The sequence below is a fragment of the Tympanuchus pallidicinctus genome, unplaced genomic scaffold (assembly GCF_026119805.1).
Source record: "Tympanuchus pallidicinctus isolate F22 unplaced genomic scaffold, pur_lepc_1.0 scaffold2, whole genome shotgun sequence".
Classification (NCBI taxonomy): Eukaryota; Metazoa; Chordata; class Aves; order Galliformes; family Phasianidae; genus Tympanuchus; species Tympanuchus pallidicinctus.
In genome coordinates, this window is record NW_026294721.1 from 54,764,058 (window position 1) to 54,791,881 (window position 27,824).

Sequence of the window (27,824 nt, forward strand, 5' to 3'; positions counted from 1 at the left end):
ATTAAACATATCACAGTGAGCATCAATGCTTCTGATCACTTTAGCCCCATGCTGAAGTTCATGTGCATTTACATTTGGAAAGTCACTGTGTTCAGAGCAATCCAGGTGACTTGGATCTACTGAAATTTGACTTAAAATTTGTTGCTGCTTCATCTGTGAGCAGACAGATTTCACATCAACTGAGGCAATGCCACCCCACAATATCTGAATCCACACAATCAATTTAATGCACTTTAACACTTGATGGTTCTCGGGAAATTAATACTAACTCAGACTGGTTTCTCACAACAGTTGACTCCTAACCAGGAAAATCTCTGAACTGCTTCCCTTAAAAAGTAAAAGCAGGTGAAACGCACTTCCAGAAGAGAAGACTATACTGACTCATTCAGTGGAGTGCACTCAATTCAGTAATTTGTTTCTTGCAGTAGAGGTACCAAAAAAAGAAAGAAAAAAAAAAAATCACCTAACCAGTTGCTATTCTATCTCAGCACTACATCCTCAAGCTCAGCAAATGTGATAATAAACACAGCTTTTTAATTAAGAAGTCTTCCATCTCAAAAGGTGCTAAAAGACTGCTCTAAGAGGAGCTCTTGAAACAACTGAAAGGGCTCTGCAGAGGCTGCCCATAGGGGACAGTTGGTCTTGTGTCACAGGGAGCAGACAAAGCCCACTTCCAACTGCCTCCCTTGACTAGGCAGAGCCTCAGGTTCACACTGCAAAGGTCAGAAAAAAGCAGCAGCAAGATTCCCATTCCATACATCTCCCCATTTCCCTTCCTTAGAGGCACACTAGAAACTTTCCATCACCTTCAACAGCTCAGGGCCCTCTGTCCCACGCATACCTCTCCATGCAACTAATAGAGTAAGAAACATGATCTTTGGCATATCTTCCTATACAGAAGCAGAGACTGACTTTATTCTTTATAGGGAAGGGAAAACTGAAAGGTGAGATATGCATTCTTCTTGTTCCTATTTGCATAGAACTGAAAAAATCAGTTCCCGATGCCACAAGCCAAAGCGGACCCCCACAAGTCATGTGTGGGATGGGACCCTCCTCCAGTTCGTTGTTACTAATGAAGCTGCTGTGGCGGTTCACCAGGAGCTAAAAAGGGAAGCTATTCCTTTATAGCACATGCCTCCCACCTGCCCTAGGCAGCAGATGCATCTAGGCACAGATGCAGCCTGCAGTGCTGTGCTGAGGGAGAAGCACACATTTTCACATGCATGGTCACAGGCTCCTCAAAAACCAGCACTGCAGGAACTCTCAGAATGAATGGAACACGTAGGATAAAGTAGGAGTTGGTGTCACATCCCAATCTCTTTAGTTGTCTGCACTGCAGGAAAAGCAAGAAGACAAAAAGTCTAGGTCAGCTCCTCTAATCCTGCAGTCTCCTCTAATTCAACATCTACTTCCTCATGATTGAAAGAAAAGGACAAAAGACACCCCAAAAAAGGACACTGGAATCAGTCACGTCAGATCTGCAAGTACATAAAATAGCTATTGCTCTTCATTTAGTACATCTCCTGTATTAGTCACAAAATAACAAGGTGGGCTACAGAAGCACCAAGCCTACAGAGGGTAGCCAACAGTAGGAGTAAAGATTACTCAAGTCTAATTACTCATGGGAGGATTTTTATTATGAAACAGAGATACCTCTGTTTTTGCTACATGCCAAAACAAGATAACAAAAAGCAAATAACAAGGCCAACATTAAAAAAAAAAGTAGTCCATAAGAACAGCTTCAGGATTTACAAAAACAAAAATACACCGTCAAACTACTGTTTGCTCTTGGTGTAAGGACACAGCCCAACTGCAAAGAAAGCAGAAGACACTTGGGGCTCACAGCCCTCTCTTCCCCGTTACAATAGGGCACCCTAATGTCAAGTAACAAACCTCCAGGCCATTGCCACTCTGCCTCTTGATACATTTTCCACACAAAGTGAGCAGACTTGTCTCCCCACCCATGCTGCTCAGCTGTCGCTTTGCAGAGGCAGCAGATACAGTCCAGCATCACCGGGTGAGACACAACCTTCAGCTCAGTCAGCTGCTCCAACTGCATGGCGCTCAGCACAAAGCAGCTTCCGTCACTTTCTCAGTCTGCCAGCCTCAGCCACTTAGAAAGCACACACAAGTGACACACTTACCTGGCTTGCTTCCTTCACTCTCGTGCCCCAGCTGGCCTTTGGTGTTCAAACCACAGGTGTACACTTCCCCATCTTCCAGCAGGAACACCGAGTGGTTTCCTCCACATGCCACCTCCTTAACATTTCTGTCGTTAATGAATCCATACACCTGTGGTTCGGGAATGATGACCTGGAGGCTGCTGCCTATTCCAGGTTGTCCAAAAGATGAATAACCCCAGCATAGCATTTTCTCTCTTTTCAGCAAGTCATGTATTCTCCTGGGAAGAGAAACAGGGAAAAAGGCATGGATGAAGCAAATACCCAACAAGTAATCCTACACCGATGAGCTGATCTGAGCAGGAGGGGCAAACAATTAAAAAAAGCTTAGCCAGTACAACTATCTTGCCTGGGGACTGACAACAAGAAGGCATTTCTGCCATTGCACAAAGTGGAGCCAGGACAGCTCAGTTAGTTACTGAGTCAGCACCTTCAAGCACTGGTCACCTCCATCTCTAGGGCAATGGGAGTGCCCTGAAATCCTGCAGACCCAAGCAGTTCTGTTCTTAGTACAGCAGGACTGTATCATTTCTGATAAACTCAGATTAAGAAGCAGTTTGAACAACGTAACACATTCCTCCAACCTAAATGTGTATGTTCACATGCACACACACCTATGCTACAGCAAGATTTTCCAATAAAAAGCAGTTCACACAGAGCAGAACAGTGGTAGCACAGCTTCTGACAGCAACAGATAAAGCTCTCATGTCACTGCCTTTTGGGCTGTGTTCAGTGAAACTCAGATTTCAGAGAATGCAGCAATATAGGAAGGGAAAAAGAAACAGCAATAGGCAAGAGGACCATCTCACTGCACAGTCTAAGCTTAGTAATGACAACAGCTTTCCAACATGTAAGAGCTAGGCAATCAGCCCTCGTTTCCTCATTCCAGAATGAGCATCTGAAAGATTTTATTGACACTTCCTTGTACTCCCATCCTCATTATGCTTGGACCATTTTTAAACACGTTGCATTAAGAAGACATGGAGAATTCCTCTGCTTGAAATAGGAACTGATTATAACCCTTCCCTATTTTGTAAGCAGAAAGAAAAAAGAGCAGAGAAAAAGAAATATCCTAGACATCAAGCCTCATGACTCACCATGGCAAGTTTTAAACTAAGGCAATTTACTGCTGCAGCACTCACTACGTCAGCACAGGATCTAACACCACAGGTAACCTCTGAGGCATCACCACAGATTCCACAGCAAAAGGAGATTTCCCCACTCAGACAGGAAATACACGCATGCAGCTCCCAAAGCCTGGTGCTAATTCAAGCTGCATTAGCCATAAAGCCTTCCATAATCTGAGCCCTAAGCAAGGGGTGCTCGTCTCCTACCAGCTGCCCTCACCCATGGCTGTGTCCTGTCACCAGGTGCACTCACCTCCACCAAGGCAGGGCCGAGCCAAGAGAGACAGAAGATGGAACCTCTACAGCTGGAAAATGACATCTTCTCTCACAAACTGCTTGCTAAGGTCTCTTACTAGGTGCTCCAAAGCATGCATTGTAACCTATTTACTTCTAGCAGCCTCTGTTCTTTTCAAGTACACCTCAAGTCATCCACATTTCAGGACGGTCACTGAGCAGCTCTAAAGCACCCCCAGTTTATAAAGCAGGAGGTTGCAGTGCTCAACGTAAGCCAATGGCTGTGCTCACATGCCCTTGGCACATCAGCCCAACGGAAGTCACCACTGGCTACTCCTGATACCAAGAATAGGGACGCAGTAACACTGAAGTAATGCACATGCTTATGTTTTAAATGACACAATAGCTATATTTATAGAGAACTTCATAATCTGCCTCAAAAAAGGCTGCCACCTCTCTCAGCCTGAGGAGTTATCACCTTACAAAAGATAAAAGCAGCTTCACAATTAAGAGCAGCCACCCTGAAGCTCACACTCCCTGTAAGGGGATGCTGCTGATTGTACCACTCTACCACTACAGTGATTTCCGTACATCATGGGCTAAATTGTAATTTAGGATACCTCGCTAGAAGAGTTTCTGAACAGTCTGCTCCCCACAGGTCCCAGTCGTCTTTCCAGCTGCTAATTTCATTTAAAATGCTAAAAATACCTTAATTAAATTAATTGCTTGTGTTCATTTTCCACATGAGAAGCTGCTGCACCGAGCAGGGGGAGCCAGGGGCAGGTCTTTCCTCGTGCTAAGACACGGCTTGAAGGAGCACCTCTTCACTCGGGAGCAGAAGCCAACACAGCCACTTTCCGTCTGAGTGCACGGGCACACCCAGATGTTTTCCAAAGGCCTGATGTGCCATGTATTTAATTTAGTTATTCCAAAGACACAGCACATTTCTAAAACCACGACTGCTTTAACGCTTGTGTGGATGTTTTTCCCCCTACAAACGCAAAGACAAATCAATAAACCATACGCTCGCGGAAGGGCAGCGTCCTGGAACACAAAGCTTCAAATGAAGCTTCACGCTTCGTTTCCCATTCTGGCCAAGGCAGACAACTCAGCCGGCAGCGCTCCTGTACCATCGCGGCCGCACAGCGACGGGATTTATCGCCGCTCGAGCCCCTTTCCCTTCCAGCTTCGGCCGGCCAGCCGCCCGCAGCAGCGCAGAGGAACGCGAGGAGCGACGGGGAACGATCGCACCCGGGAGCTGCGCACTTCTCGCTGCCCCACGCAGGAAGCCGGCCCCAGCCGTCAGCCCCTCCGCCCGCCTCCCAGCCCTCGCGGCGCGCCCGCGGGGACGCAGGGCGCCCGCTGGGGCACTCCGCGCTCGCGCCCTCCGCAAGGGGCTCCTCCGCAACATCCATACCACCCGATCACCCCCGGCCCCCCAATTCACCTGCCGCTGCCGCCGCGGCGACGATCAAGTCCGGCCCCCCACCGCCGCCCGCGGGAGTAATGGCTGCTCGCGGCCAATGGCCGGCGCCGGGCGGGGCGGCGGGCGGCTCCCTGCGGCTGCCGGGCCCTTCCCTCACCGCGAGGGCCGCAGCGGCGCGGTGTGCCGACGTGACGGCGGGCTGGTGAGCGCGCCGTGCGGACGCGTCGGCAGAGGAATCTGTTGCTGAAACCCACCGCTAACTGCGCGCGTTTCGAGTCCGTGCAGAGCTCTCAAGGCCCGTCCTCCGTAACGGTGTAAAACGGCAAACCCGCCCAAGTGAACTGGGGGCTTCCGCGCGCTTCGTTGCGCGCGGCTCCCTCTGCAGGCTCCTCTGCTCCCGCGGGCAGCCCCTTGTGACGGCTCCATTTGGCAGCGCCACGGACTTCCCCGTCCCTGGTTTTCCAGGTGGAATCGGGCAGCCAGCGCTCAGGCCTATGCTCCACTGCTGGTAATGGCTGCCCCAAGAGGTCAAAGGAAGCTCGCCCTTTCCTTAATGGCTGAGATCATCCTGCTGAGAAAAAGAAGCTCCTTCAACGCGAAGCTGAATTTATCCAGACAGCAGGTCAGAAAATATCCAGAGATGCCCAGATCTACACCTCATCTTAATTTATCAATCATCTATCTCCTGTCCCAAGCAAGTAAGCAGCTGCCCAGTGTCAAGAGCTGCGTGGGTGTCAGTGGTGGCATACGACTTGGCAGCTTTCAGCTGCCCTGTCAACCCTCTTCTGGTAGGTATTTTCCACCAGAGCCCTTTTTTAGGTGTCACTGGCAGCCTTCTGCTGAAAGGGATCAGCCAGGGATAGCTGCCTATGCCGGTGCCAGCAGCCAAGGTGGGGTCTGGCTGCCAGCCATGGAAGTGGCTTTTCTGTGTGGTGCAGCCTGGTCGCCCCACATCCGCTCTCCACCTGCTGCTTTGCAGAGTTCCTGCACATCTCTACAGGTGACTTTTGGATCAGAAGAGCAGTCTTAAAAAGTCCCACTGTATTTCTTTGTATTTCTTGTATTTCTTCACATATTTTATAATAAGCACTGCTTGAGAAAATGTAGATGCAGCTCAGTGCTCAAAGTCATTTCAGAAAACGACAGTGCTCTATTCTACTCCTTTGGAAAGTCTTTAATAAAAGCAGGGCTTATTTGAGGACAAATTAAAAATAGCCTTGAAAAGTACTCTGGGATTTAATCTCCCATGTGCTGTTGCATCATAAGGAAATTCCTTCAGGCTCTAAATAAACCTATTATCATTTAATCTCTGATGGGTTGTTTCGAAATCTGAACAGGATACATCTTTTACGGACTTGCAGAGGACAGAAGATCACTCTGGATTTCCACGCCATAACAGAGGCTTAGAAAAGCATTAAAAATAATTGAATAAATGAAAGACAGAATGAAGCAGGCAGAAGTAGGCTGCTAAAGAGCAGCAGCAGGCTAAGCTGTGACAACTGTCAGCTGTCATGGTGTGGTAGCATCAGCTAGGGTGGGATGGTGACTTTTTTCACATAATGTGGAAAGAAAGACACCTCGAGCAGACCACACGAACTTCTTTTTGAAGAGGCTGCCCAGGGCACGAGCACGTGTCCCTTCTGTGCCACTGGGATGACAGCTGGCATCCTCTGAGCCACTTGTGCCCCTCTCACCACTGCTGTGTACCTCGTTTCCCCACTCAGCTATGCATTCTAGCACCTGAGGTGAGAGCCTGCAGTTTTTCTACGCTGCTTGCTACATGGCAACTTTCCTAATATGCAACAAAGTCCTTCATACTGAGCTGGAATTTCATGAAAAACACCTAAGTCTTTCCTAGGAAACTGTTCCTTTCCTAAAGAAATAAAGCACTGAGCCCAACAATCACTGCCAAAAAGGGTTTACTGTTTTTATATATAATTGGCATTTTGAAGAAGTAGCCTCCCTTTATCTTCCTTACTGGTCTCACTGATGCACACTATGTCGCAGTAGTATTTTTTGCCTGCTGAGGTATAGAGTATTTCGCCTTACTTACATGTACCCTTGGGAAAATTACGTATTCCTGGAGGAATCCCTGTAATTCAAATATCCTTATATGTGACAAAGGGTATCACTGCTACGCTGTTTAGTCTATTTTCATTAAGCAGGCTTTGTACTTTGTTTCATTGCAAAGGCTCCCCTGTGGATGCACATGAAACACGGCTTTCAGTCTATCAGCACGCACGTTTTTAAAAGCTCTGCTACAGAGGTGAGACAAGTGACTGAGGCTGCCAAGCCCTTTAGAAAGCCTAGCTCCTGGTTTCTTTTTCTGAACCTAGGCTCAATCCTCTGGGCCTTTGAGAGAAGCAGAAAGAGGCCTGGAGGCACGTTTTTCTCTGAGACAGGCTGTGACAGTATGGAGGGAAAGGCTGCTGGGGCTGTCACATGAAAGCTCTGAGCAATGTCCTTGAACTGTCCTCTGAGAAGTAGTATTAAAAAAAAAAAAAAAAGAAGATTATTTTCTCTGCATTCCCTGTACATTTCTCACCTGTCTTCAAATGACATATTTGCGGGTGCAATCTGATCTTGCACTGTGAGTTTTATCAATGCCCTTAGCTTCAACTAGGGGCACTGCTGTGATACCCATACCTACAAACACACCAGTGCGTCTGGCAGATGGCAACAGGCTAGTTCCCTGAGTGTTCCTGGAGAAGCTTACAGTGACAGACCCTAACCTTTTGCAGCATGGGAGTAGAACATTTTATTCATCACTAAGGTGCAGTGGCTCTGGAGCAGGGCATTGTGTGTAACGTACAACACAAAGTCTAGGCAGAGGAGGATGTGAAAACTGTCATCTTCTCGCTCCACATTTCTACATTCATATAAAGATCCTTCCGTATGAAATGTAAAAGACCTTGACTTGTTCACTGTATGCAGTGCACCTGTCTGAAACACTTTTACACCAACCTTTGGTTCCCCTTGTGAGGGACTCACTCATATGAAGGATAGAAAATGGATATGCTGTCACACATAGGCAGTCACATAATGGAGGAACACACAGCCACGAGTGTAGAAATTTAATCAATCAATTTAGCACAGTAAAAGCCTTCGTTACACATGTATGTCCACTGACTATAAGAAATGCAAGAGGACTGCTGAAAAATCACAACCATTTTTCTCTAAATAAATACATATATTTTACATAAAGTAAAACATACAGAAAAAAATAAACCTCCCGCCTTTACATCCTGCCTGCTGTTGCTTAGTGTCAGTTTTGGCAGTGAGCTTCCAGCAGCCTCACAAGCCTCATGTTCACAAGATTCTGTAGTCAGAGCGTTCTGCAGGCCTAAAATTCTGGTTTATTAATTACCAGCCAACTCCCTAGAAGATGCAAATCAACACAACAAATATTATCACACTGACTAATAAAACATCCATTACAAATACAGATTTGTCCTGGCAAACTCTAGGAATGATCAAGTCCTCATCTTAGAACTTCTCTCAGATAACTCAAAGGCCATATTCAGGCAAGTACAGGCTGCTCCTCAATTCAAAGTTTGAATATGTTTCCTTACAGTTGGATTATTTTCCAAAAGAATCTTTAACTAATACAGATGAAAATGTTACTCTATCTCCCTCTTGCAGTGATTACTGCTTAGCATATGCTAATTGTGTGTTTGGTAATATACAAATAACAGAAACTTTACTGTTGAAAGCTCATCAACTAAGACCACTAAAGTGCAGGATAAGCATCTATGTAAATATAATTGGTTACCAAGTTGCTTCTTGCAAGGATTTAATAATGAATAAACATTCTCAGTTGAATACACACACTCAATTGTTTTTATAAAGTGCAGTAAAAATAAGGCAGAATAGAAATCACTACACAAGAATAAATCAGGAAAAATACAAGTGAGACAACCACTTGTTTTGTTTGTGCTTTAACATGCTTCTGACCAAGAGCTACCTCAAGCCAAAACCTTCATTATACTCTATGGCAGAGAGTAATTTTTCTTCAAGTATTTCTTTACTGCTGTACTTGGGGAGAAAAAGAGTGTAGCTGCAGATCTGGGCAGAAGGATATAAATTATCTGGATCTTCAAACAGAGGGTCTTCAATAGAAAATACAAAATACTCTAGTCCAAAAGGAACGATTCGATCAGATCCTGATATAAAAGCTAAACAAAGGAGGGGGAAAGAGAAGCAAATTAGTAAATTTCAAGCAAACAAAAAAGAAAGAAAGAAAGAATGAATGAAAATGCTATTGAAAGATGAAAAACATGAAGGAAAGTCAATATAAACATACAGCTATTTACATTAGCTAATTATTTGGCACTACTGAATTTGTACCTGAATATAATAGTCTTTTGCTGATTTATATTAAGTATAAACCTTTTACTTTTACTTATACAGACTTTGTGAATGAGAAAAGCCAAGCAAGGTTTGACCTTCCCCAATTAAAAAGGATGAATTAGCTTCTGTGATCCTCTGAGACAGCTCAACGGCTCATGTCAGCATTAAAGTTGAGCCCTCTGACCAACAACTGATCTCTACAAAAGAAAGGAATAAACTAATTGCAAGGTCCAGGAGCGTGGGATGTGTTTAAGCAAGCCTCAAGGGAGATGAGAATGAATAGGAATGGGAGGGTGGTTGGACTAAATGATCTTGCAGGTCATTTGCAACCTTGTGATTCTGTGATTCTGTGAGAAAGGTCAGAACTGTGACTGTGCTATTCTTTGTGCCAATTCACTGTGGCTTACACTAGAAAATGTGGGAAGGGGGCTGGAAGCACACTGAAAAGAGGTTTGGAAGTACAGTATTTTCATACACAAGCATCTCAATCTGTCTTGTGAGGGAGAGCTATAAGAAAGTTCAGAATGTCAAAATATTACCAAGAAATTTTTTCTTTTTTTCTTCTGGGAGCTTGTGAAACACAGACCAAAAATTCTTGATGGTTTGATGTGACTCTTTGTAGTGCACGTATTTCACATTCTGTTGAAAAGAAAAAATTAAAATTGGCCTTGCTATTTCTGTTTTTATTGAAAGCAGCAACAGTGCACCTGATAAATTTCATAACCCCTTCACAGGTGTTCAGATCCTCCTCATGCCTGGAATCTGCCTGTTCATTCATTTTTTTAAGACTGACCTTTATTACCCTATATTCTTGTACCTAGTGTAGTTTAGAAGTTGATCAGAACAACGATACAAATGATAACAACACTCCCCCGAGCTACTATTTTTGTATTTGGGACTTATGCATCCAATAATAGTACAGGACAGAAAGAGTTTATGCTTAGCAAACAGTTTGTGCATAACAGCAAAAGGCCACTCTGCTTGTAACTGATACCTTCTTTAGCAGATGCCAGTCATAATTTGTGTGTCCCAGGAGAAAAATCATGAGCTCATCAGGGAGAAACATCTTCCAGCTTTCAGCTGGGCAGCCTCTTGAAAAACCTCGCATAAAGTCTTCAAATGGCTTCCGTACTGATTCATTCAACATGTAATTCACATACAAGTCAACAAATTCCTTCCTGTAAAGATATTTTGATTCAAACAAGCAACACAAGAGGTGATTTTTGAAAAAGAGAAATATAAAGAACTTTCTTCCTTATTCTTTATTCTATACCACCTGCTCTACTGTTGTATGGGAACTGCTGAATCACGGCCTGAACCTCTGATTGACCACCTGAGGCAAGCAATGAGTCAGCCATGGGAACACAGGTGAAGGTAATTCACCTGTGCTACCAGAAGGGGTGGAGCCTGGCTGCACCTCTCCTAGACCCATTTAAGTGCAGACTTCCTGCACTTAAAGAGATCTAGGAAGGATCTCTTCCAGGAGATCACTCTCTGTGGAGAATATTGTGAGCCTACAACATCAGTAAGCATTTTCCATTTATTATCTTCCTGTTACAATAATCTTACTTAGCCTAGTATTTCCTGGATATTTCTTAATTATAATATCTGTATATTCATTGATTATACAACTGCTAATACAAAATCTTTATGGAGAATAGTCACATGAACTTAAGCCATAGCCTTGTTTTTTGTACTCTGTGCTGAGGTTAATGGTGATGCAACACCTCATTGATAAATTCCTCTTCTGTTATGTACAAGGTATGTTTCATATATGTAACTAAGGAAGAAATATTTTGCTGTTAAAAGAACTTTAAAAAGATACATCAAGTTGTTTATAATATCCCTGAATATGTTGTTCACTGATACTTTATATGTTTATGAATTTCCCTACTAGGCCTGGTATGACTTAGTCATTGCTAGATGTCCCAGGATCCCTGTCTTATCCACTGCTTGCACAAACTGCTAATGTCTGGCATACATACAGCACAATCTGAAAGCACACGGCTTTTGCTGCTGCACTGAGACCAACAACACTGTTCAAGCTCAGTGTTTTCTAATAGCTATTTCCTATAAATGGTATTTCATAAACACATAACAGACACAGGATGAGAAAAATAAAACTGACCTGTTATGCTTAGTGACAAGAATGTTGGCACCATTTTTTTTAAGCTCAACCACAGAACCTCCTTCTTCCATTTGCTATACAAAAAAGAAAAGCATCAGACACTAAATCTGTATTTAAATATTTATATATCTGTGTATGTGATAGCATATATGAGCTATATCTAGCACTTTTTCTTTCTATACCCTTGCTAGTTGAAGTTTATAGGTAAGTTTTTATATCACTTGTGATGGGATACTTTTTTGCCTGTTTTACATGCATGGCACATCTGAATGACACAATGGAGTCTTACCACGAAGGTCATCTGTAGGCTTTCAAGCTTATGCTCAGATTCTTCCTTCAAAATATTCTTAAGATTCCTTTCAAGAAAAAAAAAAAAAAAAAAGGGGGGGGGGGGTGAGGAATAGAGAAGGGACATAAAGATAACTTATTACAGTCAAACTGGCTGGAAAGCATTCTTTGGCAAGCAGTATTTAAATGCACATGCGGATAGAACATCTGTACTCACACCAAGCCTTCATAAAGAGCTCTAAAATGAACTTGTATTCTTATGCTGAGGGAAATGCCTTGACAGTGAAGGATGCAAAACAAGACTATCCCCATGCCCTTCAGGAATTTCATGCAGAGATCAATTCCAGTGGCAAATGGGCTGAGACCACAGCTTTTTCCTTTCAAAGATCATTTAATAAGGAATTGCATTGTCCATCAGTGGGATGATCTAGAATAATTGTTTTGTAGTGCAGTGTCTCTCAAAGCATTGCAGGAAACCTGACATTTTAGTCTACCGAGGGCTCTTGCCCTTTGACACAGTCATGGGCTCCAGGGAAGAGGTTGTGATGGGCTGTTTATAGCACTTGTGTGGAATGTTGTGCTGCAGGGGCTTACAAGTTCAGTGTTGTAGCAGCAGCAACTTGTTCTGCAATATCTGCCTGAAATACTTCTCAGCAGTGGAAACCTAGCATGTGGGCACATGCCTGCAGATTTGATGTGCCTGCAGTATGGGTTAAAACTGTGCTTATGCATAAGGTCTACCTTGACAACATAGTGAAAACTGTTAGTTAATACATTAAAGTACTGCTTCCAAGATTGCTGTGTGAATCACTTAGCTAGAAGACCCGCTTCACATAAAATTAACAACTGTCTTAGGAATCTCACACCTTAGGACACTGACATTCCATACCTGCCAACTGCTGGTATCAGCTCCTCCAGGTCCTCCAGGGTCGGCTCGACATCCCGCATCTTCTTGAAGAGAACCCTGGGGAATGGTAAGGGAGTCTGGCAATGGTTATACATGGCCATTCCCAACAGAGTGCCCGCCAGCAGAAAGGTGTCATCGTGGCTTGACGCCTCGTCAAAAGAGGAACGTAAAAAAAACAGATGAAGTTACGCCTCTCTCTCTCTTCGAGCACGTCGGCTCAGGCGCAGGCGAGCAAGCTTACCTGCCTGGGGAACCAGACCAGCCTGGAGGGGAAGTGGCGGAAGACACCGCTCTGGGGATGGCAGAGGGCCTTGGCGGCGACTGTGAAGAGCTCCAAGCGCAGCCCTTCTCCTTGTCCTTCCTCGCCGTCGAAGCGCACCTGCGAACCCGGCGACAGCCATGGTGAGAGCGGCCGAGTAGCGATCCGCCCCGGAACCACAGCGCGGCGGCGGCGGCGCGCAGCCCGGCACGGCTCCGCCGGGCACCGGAGGCGGAGCGGCGGCTCGGGGGGGCGCCATGTTACGCGGCTGCGGGCGCGGCGTGGTTGGTGCGCTGCGGGGCGCGGCGGGGAGCCGCCGGGCGAGCGGGCAGGAGCAGGAACAGGGCCCCGGGCCGGGGCAGCCGCTGGAGCCGTCGCTGCTGCGCTTCTTGGTGTGCCCGCTCTCCAAGCGGCCGCTGAGGTGAGGGCCCGGGGCCTGCAAGCGAGCGGCGGGCCTGAAGGCAAAGCCAGCTCACTGACGCCTCCCTTGTCTTTTTTTTTTTTTTTTCTTTTTTTTCTTTTTTTTGCTCGGCTGCCCAGGTACGAAGAATCGACTAACGAGCTCATTAACGAGGAGCTGGGCATCGCGTACCCCGTCATCGATGGCATCCCTAACATGATCCCGGAGGCAGCCCGGACGACGCGGAAGCGGCCCCCGGCAGAGGGCTCGGAGCAGCCGTGAGGCGACACGGCGATGGCAGGGAGCGGCCTGCTCCCCTCCCTGCCCACGCTGACCGTGCTCGTTCCTCTCCTGTCCCTAGCGGGCTTGTTCTACTCGGCCAGCGTGGATGAAACCTTCCCTCAGGGCTGCACCAGCACCAACAGCTTGTGTTTCTACAGCCTCCTGCTTCCTGTCACGATACCGGTTTATGTGTTCTTCCACTTGTGGACTTGGATGGGAATTAAGCTTTTTAGGCACAATTAGCACAGTGCCTCTGCTAACCCCCTTCTCTAGAGCAGCGCAGTTTTTTAATTTAGCCAGGTCTCACAATTGATCTGAAACGTCTGTTGTGGCACTGGTGACTGTCAGCATTTGCCTGGTGGTGTCTGAACTCTATGCAGTCCTCTGCAACAAACCTGTTACTTAATTAATGCAAAGGAAGAGGAGGAGGAATAACAAACGTTATTTCTTTCTAGTGTATCTCTTCAAGTTCTGCATCTCTAGTGGCTACTGAAAATGTACTAGGGGGTAACCATCTGTGCTAGACAACTGCACCCTGACTGAAATAACATCAAATAATAAGCAGTGACAACATGGGGTGGTACGAATCTCTCTTTGGTTCATAAGCTTTGATATTGTTTGCCTTGGCCTGATGTATTGAAATGCATTTGTCTTAGTGTCAGAGGAATGTAAAATAAATTAGCTTAATCTTTGATAACAGGCCTTGAGTTGAAGGAAGAATGTTGTTTGGATACTCTAGATATGTGTCGAGTATCTTTCTCCTTAACATTATCTCCTTCTTAGTAGAGAAGGAACAGAAGGTTCTGCTGAATACTTCAGCTTTCCCTGTTCCTATTTACAGCAACGCTAGAGAATGGAGTGACGCAATGTCCTGTAACTGCTGAAAAGAATCAGAACTGCAGTACTGTGTTGGAAACATTGCAGGTCTCAGCCAGTGTCTACTGGCAAGAAATTAACAAAGCAATTACACTGATCAGGCTACTGCTGCACAAATAATGCTGGGATTCATGAAAGACATACTGGAGGGCTTACTCGAGGTAAGCACAGTTATCTGTCAGGGCTCTTTGTGCTATCAGTGGAGAGGGGTTCATGTAGTGCATAGTACAGAGCACAGACCTTATTGCCTATGTTTAAAAAAAACGACACCTTTTTCAGCTGACACAGTGAGAAAGGAAAAAGCAAAGGTAGCTCTAGAAGCCATTTGTGAATCTTCTTCTAGATGTATATGAAGGAAAAGCTCTGACAACTTGCTGGCAAGAAGGCTCACTTGGGAAGAACCAGAATTGGGTAATGTCTCGCTCCACAGGCGCAATACCAAACAGCCCTCGTGTCAGTGACTGAGAACACAGGCACCTGGTCCCTGGGCTGAGCTCAGCTCAGCTCTGGGCAGGGAACCAGGTGACCGGATTCCATGTCAGCCAACAAATTACTTTTGCAGGAAAGGGCTGGCACTGCAATACCTGCTGGCTACCAAAACCTTTACACAGGGAAACCACAAATAAAATCACAGAGAAACAGCAGCGTTATAATCAGCTTTTCCTCCCTCCTGGGGGCATTATTCTTCCTTTTCCTCCAGGCAGCATCACCATGAGAGAACCAGCTTTTTTTGGCCATGTCACTTGCTGGCCTCTAGTGCTGACAAGAAAGATCTGTCCACCAGGTTTTTCATGCACAGCATATTAGCCTAGTAAAGTGAATCTAGCAGTAACAGTACTGGAATTTGCCAATTGACTGGTTTCCTGCACAATCCTATTACATTATTCCAAGCAACTTCACAGTAAATAGCACTGCCAATTGCATTTAAATTATACCCACAATACTTATTAGCTACCTGGAATATGAATGTATGATACTGCTCTCCTGATTTACTTACGTCCCCAGCAGAACTTTCTTACAGTACTTCAGAACGCTGCAGTAATAGATTTAGAGCTGAAGAAAAAATACATCGTTTGATGTCTTACGTTTAAGAGATGTGTGAATTGGCTGTTGTTCGCATTTCTTAAATGATTCCAGATGTCATGCAGGAGGCATTCTCTTCTGACAGGAAAAATCCACTGTTTGTGAAATAAGCTGTTTAAGACTGGATGCTGAAGAATAAAATAACTATTTGTTAGAAGTGTGCTTCTCTGTTCTAAATTGAGAAGGAGAAAAAGGCCATACTTACAATGTTGAAAAATGAAGACAGTCTGTTGCATTCTAAAAGATGAATCGCCAGCTTGTGCTTCATGTTAAAAATGCAGGGATATTTAATCAGCACCGTCAGCTGAAATTACAAAGATGAAAATAAAAGGTCTGTTGATTTTCACTTGCAAAATCAGATTTAAGGGTATGTAGAGAGACTGAACTGCCATCCTGCATTTCTGAAACATGCCTTTGATGTGTATTTGTATGCTATACCAATAGAGGCACACTTTATAAAAGCAGGTTCTAAACATTTCAATGCGTGGGAAACCCTGTCAGAGAAACATCTGAAATTTTGCAGAACTGTCTGTGCAGACATTTGTGTTACAGTACCTCGGGAATAAAATAGAAAGTGATTTTAATGGCCTCTTCCATACTTGAGTTAAATCAAAACACAGAAAAAATGTCCAGGATGCTCAAGTTACATGTTGTTGTTACAAGCTGTTGGTTTTATTATTCACAATAATATCAGTAAGGTATCAGCATACAGAGTAATCTAGTGCAAGGTGATAGACTTCTAGCGTCTACTTGTAGTAGACACTTCTACTGTCCCATTTAACTTATAGTATTTCCTGTGACACTGGTTGCATTTGGTAGCTAATTTTCGTGCCTTCCTGTCACCGAGAAGTGAACCATTTCACAGATTTTTTTGTTTATTATTACCACTGGTTTGTTTTAGATACAAGTAAATAGAAGTGTTCTATAGGGTTTGTCCATGAAAGTTTAAAGAGCCCTCACAATTATTCTGTTAAATAAATGGCATAACATGTAGACGTATACAAGAAGCATAGTAATAATGTTTGGTGGTTCTCTTTTGTACTCATTGCCAGTTTGAAGCAAATAGATCTTCTTAAGATGATAAAATCATAAAATTATAGAATGGTTTAGGTTGGAAGGGATCTTTATGATTTTCTAGTTCCAACCCCCTGCTATAGGCAGGAACATGCTGGGAACAACTCTGGCACGCAAAACTAGGGGTTCATCAATGGAAAAGCACTATTGTAGCTGTTAAAATATTGAGATCATAAATGGCTTGATTTATTTAGAACAGCTGGAAAAGTGGGGAAATGCACTGTTACTGGGGTGAAGTCTAGAGTCTTTCTGCTTATACTGATTTATTAAACAAAATAGTGAAATAAGCATTTTGTACTGCAGCTAAGATTTTATACTTACTGATATGCCCATGACATGAAAATCATGGATAACCTCTTTCATTTCAGGTATATAGAAATGGTTGTCTTGTAGCTTGAAACCAGCTCTGGAGTTCACCTGTATTGACAGACACAGTATGAATGGGACTGGCAACAGAGCTAGTGAGCTGTGCACCAGAATAGGATTAAGGAGTAACAGGGATGTCAGCAGAAATAACTCTGAGATCCAGCACAAAAATGGAAGAAACACTACAAGTAGCACAGCACTCAACAATGACAAGTCACACACACAAAGAGTAAAAACTTACAGGAAAGCAATTTTCATTTACAACAAAGGCCCCTTAACAGAACTCCATCCTGAAGGATATTTTTTGTCCATCATGTTGCAAAAGAGTCCGAAATTTCTCATTTGTTTTCATATTTGTTGCCTGGCAAAGATCTGATTTTGGAAATGGGTGACCATAAAAGGTTGTAAATGATGTTGCTGCTTACTAAGCAGTACTCTCCTGCACTTTTGAATTTTATCCAGTGGATAAATACATGCAAGAGTCTAAACGTTGAGGCCCAAATCTGCATTCTCAGCCAAAAGGGAGTTGAATACTGAACAAAATTTAGCAACTCTTACTATCTGTGAGTTCCTTCCTAAACTTTGAAAATCTCAGCAGGGAAAAGGATGTTTTATGAGAAGAGTACATCTGTTGTCCTCTGTCTTCCCTTTCTTCATACAAGCTAAACATGCTCAAATTCTACTGGCTCACATAATTTCTCAGCTAGCAGACTCCAAAAGCATCATACGCTATTGCGGTGCTGTGCAAAACTGCTGGGCTGTCATTTTGATGCTGTGAGCAGTTCCTAAGATGAGAGATCTGACAAGGGATTCTCACAAGTGAGTAGGTGTGCTGTGTGATGAACAGCACAACCATAGCCCTGCACACATCAAGGTATGCACTCCTTCCTGCAAGTGTCCCCTCCCCATCTGGGGCTTCAGTTCTTCACTTCTGTAGACAATCAGCCAGGCACAGTTCAAGAGCAAAATTTGGGGTATGTAGGTAGCATGACAACTCAGTTATTTCAAAGCCACGCGATGCAGAGCTAAAAAGAATCCTGAAGCAATATCAAGGAACCATGTTTCCTTGTAAGAAGGAAACCCAGAAAATTTAACAAATAAAAAGGATTAAAATATTCCCAATCATACTGATACATCATATCTCAGGATCCAAGCACCTTCTCACCTGGTAAAGAATCTGCAGTATTTGTAGGGTCTCTATTTTTTGTGGGTATTCCACAGAATGATTGCAGAAAAGTTGAGTCAGAGAGTTCAGGGAAACCCTCCTAAATATAACAACTAGATTCTTGAAATGGTCTATTTCTAGATTTGACCACAGGCATTCTGTAAATAAAACAACAGCTAGTAAGATATCCACCACAGGTAACATGCAAATAATTTCTATTTCTGGATGAAGTTGCATTTTCCCTTCTTATCAAATTAATAAAATGCTTAATTTCACACTACTACTAAGAGTTAGTAAGCCTCAAGCCAAGAAACAGGTTTTTTTTGTGCCTGCTTTTTCTGTAGTAGACCCCATATTTATATTTCTACCAAAAACATGTCTTCCAGGCTGAACTCTGGAATAAATTGCTTCTGCAGTATTATATCCTGCTCAACAGCCCCAAGTGGCCAAACATGTAAATCATTCAATTCCATCAACTTCAAACCCCACCAAGAGTTTGCAGGTCCTTCTGCTGGAGCCTCAGGATCGCTTCTGCTAGCAGCTTGAGAGTACTGTAAGAGCTGGAATTCTGTTGCTGCAGAAGGAAAGGCAAGATCAAGTAGACTCTGAAATTTTCAGGTGAAACAGGAGAAGACAATGATGGCAGTAAATTATTAATCTCCTTTTGAACCTTCAGAAGAAAAAGAAAAGAGAGAGAAAGAGATTAAAAATGCAGTTGAGTTATGCCAAAATAATCTATTATTTAGGTTGGTATGGAATTCCTAGATTTTGTTCCCTTATCTTCCATCACACGCTAAGTCTAGGATACTACCTTCAAATTCAATTCAAATTCAAAATCAGAGTTTTCGGATTGATTCTGAGGCACACATTCATTCTTTATTTGCTCTATTAGAAGAAAGACTGTGATAACTCTCCCATAAATTCCCCTTGTAGAGAACCTTGTCAGCTTTTTTGGGAAAGGGCTTGTGCCCTGCACTGTGACCTGCATACAATCCCATCTCCTTGGTATATAGCTTCATCGGGAACAATAAACAAACTGTGCTTTCTCTTCATGAAGTTTCCTGAAAGTTTCTTTGTCTTGTTTGGTTTCGCTTTGTTTGTAAAAGACTGGGAAAATCTGAACTTCTGAGGGAAAGGACAGTCAAACCATAGTTTCTCAGTTAGAATTCTTGTATCAAATCCTTACCTCCTGGTATACTTCTGCATTCTTGCTGATCTTCTTATAAAACTGTAGCACTTTAGTCATGTCTACACCTGAGATTTCTTTGGAAGTTCTGAAATGTTTGCCTCTGTTGCGAAGGGAAAAATAAATTAAAAATTAAATCAAACAAACAAGCTGTTTTAATACCTGAGTGAATAGTGAAGCATCCCAACATTTGAAAACGTTTAGAAAAGTTAACCCCACAACTGCAGTGAGTACAGCTTCATCTGTTCTACAAAGATATTTTCACTGTAGAGTGACCTGATTAATATTTTGTCCTTCCTGTGTTGTGTAGTGATGCTCAGTTAATAAGAGACTTTCTGCATTTCACCCTCAAGTGACTCACACTTCAGTGCTGGGAAGAGCTATTATGAACCCTTTGGGAACTGAAATATTGCCTAATAGCATTATCACAATCTGTCAAATGTCACTGTGGGATAATCTACTAGAGTAAGAGCTTCTGTACCAAGTTTTAGTAAGACTAGGGGGTAAAAACTTAATTTTAGTCAGCACACACTACCTTTTATCCAAGAAACTTCCGTTAATGCAAGCCTCAGATGAAAAGACCAGTCCGATAACCCTGAGATTAAAAAGAAAAAGAAAAAACAAACCAAAGCAAGTCCTTTCAACACAAGCAGTACCTTCAGTGCATGAATTCCGAAAGAACAAAAAACCACGTATGCAAGTCTATCTGCACCTGACCATGTAAAATTTCTCTTAATAGCACTGTATTGAGAGCATTGCAGAAGGCATTTTATTTGTGGAGTCAGTGATCTTCAGAAAACTGTATTTCCCATGCTTGACTTTATACTTAAAGCAGGAACAGTTATTATGTTAGCATGTATAGTTGTCATAGGGAACCTCCTTGAGTGCTCTGTACCAGCCAATGCTGTGCACAGGTGGTGGTTATGATAGTGATAACATCAAAACAAGTCAGGAGAGGACATGATTTTATTTGTTACACAGTGTGAAAGGCAATGCAGTGGAAGAGAGGAGGAATCTCTCCATGGATGGGATCTGCAATGCACCAATGGGAAATTCAGCTGCTGCGTGAAAACTGGATTCTCAGTAGGGAGGTAACATTTACTCATTACCAATACTCCTATTTCTATTCTATCTGACTAAAACAGCTTCTTAATCAAGCATTTGCAGTTGGGCTTTGCTGTTGACATCTGGAAAGCAGTCTCTGTCTCTCTCATTCTTCTAGGTGCAGAACAACTTGGCCAAACCATACTGAAAGTGGTCAGAAAAACAGAAAGACCTGAACTGGTCAAGATTTTTAAATGCTCTTTAAATCATTCTTTAAATGTTGAATAGCTGTTGCTTATGTGTTTTCTCAGTGCAAAAACTAAGTAACGTGCTCTGCCACAAGATCTGGTCTCAACTAAATGATTGAACATGAGTTTCCAGGAGTCTTCAACGAACAGTAATTTTTTTTCTTTTATCAAAAATCATGTGTTGGGGAAAAAAAAAGTCACAAGGGTTCTAACTTACTTCTTTATAGTCTTCCAATGTTGTGAACTGGAATTAGAAATCCATGCATTCACTTCTTTCCTATTCAGAGTGGCAATTCCGTTCAAAGGATAGGAATTCTGCATGAAATGCATGAATATACAATGAGATTAAAGATCTAGCAGATTAACTTTTTTAAAGCTAATTACCATGATAACATTTCAACCTAAATATGAAAAAAAATAGTGGTCACCCAGCATGATCCAGATGCAAAAAATATTGAACAAATTTACAGTTGCAATACAAGTCAGTTTCTGGTCTCAAGCATGCAAAGAAGTGCAAAGAGACATATTTTAAGTTGGAGAACTAAAGGCAGTATGGAAAAATCAAAAGCTTCCATCAGGAATGTGAACAGTGGTCAAAAACTGAAGCTGTAAACAAATATACACATACCCTTCTCTTAAAGAGAAGATCAATGATATTTTCCTTTCTTTCTGTAGTAGTTTCAGTCATGTTTTGCGATGTGTTTTCTGTGAAAGTGTAAAAAAATTTTAATATGAACATCTGAAGACAGTCATTACTACATAGAGGTCAGTGCACAGAAGTGGCACATTTAAAAAAAACAACTCAGTAGATGATGGTCTAAAATTGATTCTATGTGGCCATTACTCATGCTGATAAATCAAATAGCAAATAAATTTACACATTGCTAGACTGTGCTGGGACAATTAAGCCAGCATAAGATATAGTGTAAGCCACTGGAGGCCATCAGTTTTTCAATGTGAACAAGAAATCAAGAAAGCAAACACCTTCCCGTTGCCTGATGTGGAAGAAAGTAATATAGATCATATGCATCTACAGCCATCATTACCCTGACAGAATTTCCCATTATCCTCTGGTGAATTGATGGGCAGTGGTACCAACTGATTAGCTTTCCTCTCCCTTTCCAGCTGTCCTTGATAAGAACCAAACGAATAGACTTGGTCCAAAGATGGGACGTAGACCAAGGTGTGCTGCCTGGTCAGAAAAAGAATATTATCACAATAAGTTAATATCACTAAAATAGTCAGAATAAAATTTACAGACACATTGTCAGAGGGGATAGCTGAAGCTAGTCTTTAAAAGCGGGGGGTCATCCAACTATAGTCTCTTTAACTGAAGTCATAGAACCCTTCCTTGCATAAACGTTCTGCAGTAAAAAAATACAGACTCGAATTTCCTATACTGTCCTCTGGTGTTTGTGATTTACCCTGACTGCACACAAAATTAAACCATTAGGCCTTGCTAGTTTCCTTCCACTTTTTTCCAAGTGAAACTTCTATGTTGCTGAGCCTTAAAACCCAGGAAAGTCAACTGGAGACTTTTTATGTCTCAGTTCCAGAAAGGTAGAATGAAACAATAGTTTTCACTATTCCTTGATTCTTTCTAAGGACCCATGTCTGTTGAAGTGAACAGTGACTTTTCTCACTCAGCCTTCTGTCCTTTGGAAACCAGTACACCCTTTGTTTCTAGAAATACCAAAAGCCAAGGGCTCCTAGTTTTTTTTTTCCAACTCTTTCCCCGTTCTTGGTTTTGGCTGAGTTGTGACGGGAGGGCAGGCCATGAGTGAAGAATGGACAATGACAGAACTGACCTACTAGAATACAGGGATTTAAACATGTTGGTGATTCCCCTCCCTACTGTTCTTCAATGATTCATCTGAGGCTCTGACCTAGAAGGCATTTTATTAAGGTACTTTCCCACCTTCCACAGGCAACCTGTGAAACTCTTGCTCCCCACAGTTCAGCCACCACACGAGGTGTTAATTCATTCCGGGTGGAGTTGTGACCCAGCTGGCCAGCCCCTCCTGCTCCAAAGGTATACACCAAGCCATCCTTGTAGGTGAAGAAACAAATAACTGCATTATTAATGGCATTCAAATGATCACCATTAAGAGTGAGACCCAGCAATACATTATACATTATACGGGCCTGTCCTCAGAAACATCCATGATTCAAACAGAAAAGGAGTTCACTTTGCATCAAACATAATCTTACATTGTATATATGTCCAAATCCTTTAACTTCTAAGAAAAAAACATTTAACTCCTGAAAGTAACTCCCTGTTGCTTAAGAATCTTACGTCTATTAGCAAACCCTCATGAATTAGATATTATTCACATTTTCTTAAGTCTCTGGCATGTTATGGAAAAAGAAAGTATGTTCAGAAAGTACAGAGAGTTGAACTGTACCCCTTTAATGCAGGATTCTCATCTATTATATCTCAGTGAGAGCTTGCATCCAGGTGACAGGTATCTGAGCAAAGGCCGATTTTCCCACTACCATAGTTAGCACACTTTGTTGACTGTAAGCAGGAGTTTCAATTTCTCTGTGAGTTTCAGTTTCAGACTCACCTTGGAAAGAACTGCATTGTGGTCTGCCCCACATGAGATAAATACAGCCTTCCAGTGCTCTAATGCTTCAACATATGATGGGCAATCCCTGTCTGGAAAGAAAACACAGCATAGCTAAAGTGAAAGTGTACTGAAGTGTCTCACACAAATAAAGATTTAGTAAATACATTTTTAGCATTTTACACTGCTATCTTACAGCAATTTATGTATTTATGACTTCATTTTGAGTTGTTTTCTACCCTACACTAAAACAAACCCTTTCTCATCATGTTCTGTCTTGTTCGTAGTACTTTTTCTATTCAGTTTAACTAAGTTTGAAATAAAATGCAGCACTTTCATATTTGTTTATCAAAAGGTACTTGTCTTCAAAATATCTGATTTTCCAGGAGCTGGACATACTGACATTCCAGTAATTTCAAGTCCTATCTGGCTAAGGCAATTCTGCAGTAGCCTTCTATGTTTGAAGACAAATTATTCTCCCACCTTATATTCACAGAAAATTACAGAAATTTCTTTCATGCAAGACTGCCTGGAGATATAATAGGCCTAAAAAGAGATCTCTGAAACACATAGTTTTATGGTCCCAGCCTATTCACTTGTTCATATAAAATGATCGTAGAATCACAGAATCTCCTAAGTTGGAAGGGACCCGTAAGGAACATTGTGTCCAACTCCTGGCTCCATGCAGGACTACTGAAAAATCAAATCCCATATCTGGAAGCATAATCACTTCCTGAACTCTGGCAGCGTGGAGACACAACCACAGCCCCAAGCAGTCTGTTCCAGAGCCTAACCACCCTCTGGTGAAGAACCTTTTCATAATCCCCAACCTAATCTTTCCCTGACACAGCTCCATGCTGTTCCCTTGGGTCTTGTTGCTGTCACCAGAAAGCAGAGATCAGTGCTGCCAGGAAGCTGCCAAATTTTCTGCAGAGATAACGCATAAATGCCTTGTCCCTGCATGCATTTCCTGGTCAGTATGCAGCAGCTTCAAAAGAAAAAACTTATCCAGCTATACTTTCTTCCCAAGTCTCTGCTGCCCACTGCTGTTCCAAGCAGGCTTAGCATTCCTGAACCATTTCTGTGCCTGTGAAAAAAATCATCAATCTTCACACTGCTTTGCTCTCAAACTGCTTTCTCTTCGTACCTTCTGTGTGTCCGAGTCCCAGCTGTCCAAAATCGTTCTTTCCCCAGGAGTACACAGCTCCAGAGAGTGACACAACAACACTGTGAGCTCCTCCAGCAGCAATTTGAGCAATTGGGATGCCCTGTAGGCCTTTCACCAGCTGTGGCTTGGTGATGAGTGGGTCTTGGCTCCCCACTCCAAGCTGTCCATGGCTATTCAAGCCCCAGGTAAAGAGATGACCTCCTTCATGCATGCAATAACAACAAAAAAAAAGCACCATATCATTGCCTTCTTTGAGTCTTAGTACTTTGAGAGTGAGAATCAGTGCTGGTTTCAGAGATCTAGCTCCTAGGTGAGACCACAATCAGTATTTACATCTCTCTGTGTCCTTCCGTACCATTCAAGACAGATCCATGCAGCGTGTATAATTCACCAAAGGCTGTTACCACTTCTGAACCCACACTTTCAATAAGTTTCCAAACAGAGAAGAGTTCAGGCTTATAAATGAGCGGATCTGATGAGTGTAGAGAGAGGTGGACACATTTCCTCTCCACAGCAAACCTTTGAGGAGAGGCAGTGCTAAGGAATTAGAGAGAACTGCAAGTCCTTAAGCATTAGGAAGGAAAGCTATCTGACAGCTAACACAATTTGTCCCCTGCTTATTGCTAATTGCTCACGGATGGTGTCACTAACTACTGGCTGTAGTTCAAACATTCCCTTCTGAGCAAGCCAAGCAAATGCAACTTTCATTTGGAGGAAGAGTGCATAAAAGAGGCTACCTGTGGACAGTGCCATGGAATGATGATCTCCACAGGCTATTTGAACAATATTGTGGTTTCCCAGTTCTTTCACCAGCCTACAAAGATAAGGAAAACATACCAAATCAAAACAGATGTTGTGCTATCAGACAAAGTAAAAGAAGAAAATATTCTGCTCACCATGTCCTAGCATGTTTAGAAGTATTTACATAGGAAAAATATTGGTCATCTCTCAGTCAATTCACTCTGCTACTCCATCCTACTCCATCCTCCTTCAGCTGCACAAACTGATCTGATCACAGTTGGCACCAGAAGAAGCTTGAACAGCATCAGGCTTATCCCTGGACAAGTTAGCAGAACAACCAACAAGCCAGCAGCTGTGCCAATTTTACAAGCTGGTTAACCAGCTAGTGGCAAGGTTCAGGTGGGTTTGGGTCTTTTACACACCGCTTTCCCAAGCCACGTGTCATTTGCATGGCATTTGTGGGACTGGTACATCTACCAATCGTTACTAAGTTTTGGGAGGAACCTGTAACAACTGCATCTCAGTCAGCTCAGATCTTGGTATTAATCTCAGAGTCAGAGCAATTCTTGCTGAATAAAAGTGAATATAAAGTTTTGGGTTCTAGGAGCCTGAGAGTTTCCTCTTTACATCAGGATTATGCCTAAGTTTCTTGAACATCACTTTTAGGAAGAGTGGGCCATTTTCTCTGACCACTGCCCTGTGAAAGCTTCTTACCTTGATTTAGAGGTTTTGTCTGGAGCCGTGGTCCACTGTTCATTAAGCTTCCCATTACAGGAGTAAATGAGAACATGCGTCTCATCACAGTTTGAACACCACACCATCTCTTCTCCCTTTACCTGCTCGGGTTCTGCAGACCAAACAGAGATGAGCACATCGTGGGGCTCCTTAGTCATTTCTGCTCCTTCCTAAGCAGTATTTTCTCACGTCCCCTGGGGCTTCAGCATCCCACTTTGCTGCACACCAGCCGACCCCTCGGTCGACCGCTAGAAGACACTTCGCCATCTCTGTCTGCATTGCCACCGGCTCTAAAAGCGACCACCCCTCACGCACACCGTGCCCCGTCCCGGTCCCTTCACTCACCCCGCCGCGCATCTCCGGCATCAGGCGGCCTCCGCGGGGCCCCGCTCCGCCGCCCGCTCTGCTGCCGCCTGGCCTGCCGCTGCCGCTGCCGCCCTCTCGGCATCCTGCGACGCCGATCGGCCGGAGTCCGGCTCTCGCTTCCCAGCTCCCGCGCTGCGTCCCGCCCAGCCCCGGGGGAGAAACGCAAACCGAAAGCGGGCCGTGCCCCGCTGCGGAAATGGAAACCGAAAGCTGGCCGTGCTCGGGTAGCCCTGCCCTCCGTCGCCTGCCGCGGGGGTGCCGAGTGGGAAAGGCCCTCGTTTGGTTTCTCCCGCGCCTCTGATTTCTTAAACTGAGCTCATGAACGTGGCTGCAGAGTCACAGCTCTGGAGCCCCGGCTGCTACACCCCGACTTTTCTGCCACAGAACGCGATGGGAGCTTTGCTCTGGTTTGCAGTGACAGCAGGAGGAGAGCAGATGCCAATCAAAGCAGGCTCTGGATGGAACCATGTGATACGTGAACCTAAATACAAGCTCATGCAGTCTGAACTCTTGAGCTAGACGTGTCCAGCACAGCCACGTACTGACTGTACATCTGCATTACTTCTTCTGGCGAGCATTGAGAGAATATTAGTGAAATGTGCCTGGATTCAGAAGCTTAGGATAGAGCTATGCTGCAAATGCTCCTGCAGCTGTTTTGGAAAACATTTATGGTTCCGTGCATGGAAATATGTACATCTCTGTTCATGCTAGTGCAGAGCAATCAATCTCAAAACAAATTATTGGTGGGAAATATGAGAAGGATATTATGCACCAACGAACTTGAAGTGAATAAAGGTGCAGCAGTAGTCTCATAAAGGGAAAAAAATACAGATTAAGATGATCTGTTATTTGGGAGTCAACTCTTTGAAACAGTAGATAACAGCAGGACAAATGGAAATGGTTTTAAGTTGAAGGAGGGAAGATTTAGGTTGGATGTCAGGGGGAAATTCTTTACAGAGAGAGTGGTGAGGTGCTGGAACAGGCTGCCCAGACAGGTTGTGGATGCCCCGTCCGTGGAGGTGTTCAAGGCCAGCTTGGATGGGGCCCTGGGCAGCCTGCTCTGGTATTAAATGGGAAGGTTGGTGGCCCTGCATGTGGCAGGGGCATTGGAGATTCATGATCCTTGAGGTCCCTTCCAACTTGGGCCATTCAGCGATTCTGTGATTTACAGCTAATGGCTATCTCTATGCAAAGTATAGAAGACATTGTCCCATACAATTCAATTCTAGCCAAAGGCATATGAGGAGGTATGCTTAAGAAACCCTCTGGAAAGACTACAGCAGCGTGCCTACTATAAAGTCATTTAACTCAACAGCTCACTGGTGGTGCAGTCAGAAAGGTGACTGCTCTTTTTTCTTGGCTTAACTTTTAATGACTGATTTAAATTCCATTTAAGCAGAATCCATGTGATTTTGAAACTGCTTTTGGAAATTATGCACAACCACCTTTCTAAAAAAAAAAAAAAGAAAAAGAAAAAGAAAAAAACACCACACTTTTAAAAGCCTTAAGAAGCCTTAAGTACAACGTTGCCTAGAATTATCTTGTCAATTAAATAAAAGAACACACTTGAAATAAGTGACATGGATATATAGTGAATAAAACACACCTTCCAGTTACAAACCAT

General features: G+C 43.4%; 4 protein-coding genes and 1 long non-coding RNA gene across 8 annotated transcripts in view; 3 read left to right on the forward strand and 2 right to left on the reverse strand.

The window, feature by feature from the left end:
* Window positions 1-5,119, reverse strand: part of HERC3 (HECT and RLD domain containing E3 ubiquitin protein ligase 3) — a 44,714-nt gene extending 39,595 nt beyond the window's left edge. For 2 of the 4 annotated variants that reach the window (XR_008206690.1, XM_052682688.1), the window contains exons 1-2: window positions 4,989-5,119; window positions 2,145-2,401 (exon numbers count right to left, since the gene is read on the reverse strand). Coding sequence is in view for 3 of the 4 variants with exons in the window: in XM_052682688.1 (XP_052538648.1) it covers window positions 2,145-2,370 (226 nt within the window). In the remaining variant the exon portion in view is untranslated. Of the gene's footprint in view, window positions 1-2,144; window positions 2,402-4,249; window positions 4,369-4,988 lie in introns of those variants that run through there. The other 2 variants (XM_052682686.1, XM_052682687.1) reach the window with 2 other exon arrangements.
* A 19-nt stretch (window positions 5,120-5,138) lies between these two features.
* On the forward strand, window positions 5,139-9,548 carry LOC128080465 (uncharacterized). Its single transcript, XR_008206691.1, has 2 exons — window positions 5,139-5,755; window positions 9,378-9,548. It is a non-coding gene; the product is annotated as an uncharacterized LOC128080465 (long non-coding RNA).
* LOC128080460 (probable E3 ubiquitin-protein ligase HERC4) lies at window positions 8,027-26,298 on the reverse strand. The gene is made up of 23 exons (XM_052682712.1): window positions 26,180-26,298; window positions 25,814-25,946; window positions 25,096-25,172; window positions 24,338-24,559; window positions 23,191-23,282; window positions 22,542-22,672; window positions 21,670-21,815; window positions 21,252-21,328; window positions 20,841-20,938; window positions 19,867-19,926; window positions 19,332-19,434; window positions 18,635-18,815; window positions 18,146-18,303; window positions 16,936-17,031; window positions 15,746-15,844; window positions 15,543-15,668; window positions 12,882-13,019; window positions 12,623-12,789; window positions 11,735-11,801; window positions 11,446-11,519; window positions 10,312-10,495; window positions 9,857-9,956; window positions 8,027-9,142 (listed from the first exon to the last, which is right to left on the reverse strand). Exons 1-23 carry the CDS (start codon window positions 26,280-26,282, stop codon window positions 8,928-8,930), a joined length of 2,847 nt encoding a protein of 948 aa, XP_052538672.1. The 5' UTR covers window positions 26,283-26,298; the 3' UTR covers window positions 8,027-8,927.
* On the forward strand, window positions 13,113-13,700 carry PYURF (PIGY upstream open reading frame). The gene is made up of 2 exons (XM_052682722.1): window positions 13,113-13,320; window positions 13,440-13,700. The coding sequence occupies exons 1-2, from the start codon at window positions 13,157-13,159 to the stop codon at window positions 13,579-13,581; spliced, it is 306 nt and encodes a 101-aa protein (XP_052538682.1). The 5' UTR covers window positions 13,113-13,156; the 3' UTR covers window positions 13,582-13,700.
* PIGY (phosphatidylinositol glycan anchor biosynthesis class Y) lies at window positions 13,481-14,280 on the forward strand. The gene has a single exon (XM_052682723.1). It carries the CDS (start codon window positions 13,594-13,596, stop codon window positions 13,822-13,824), a length of 231 nt encoding a protein of 76 aa, XP_052538683.1. The 5' UTR covers window positions 13,481-13,593; the 3' UTR covers window positions 13,825-14,280.
* Window positions 26,299-27,824: the final 1,526 nt, after the last annotated feature.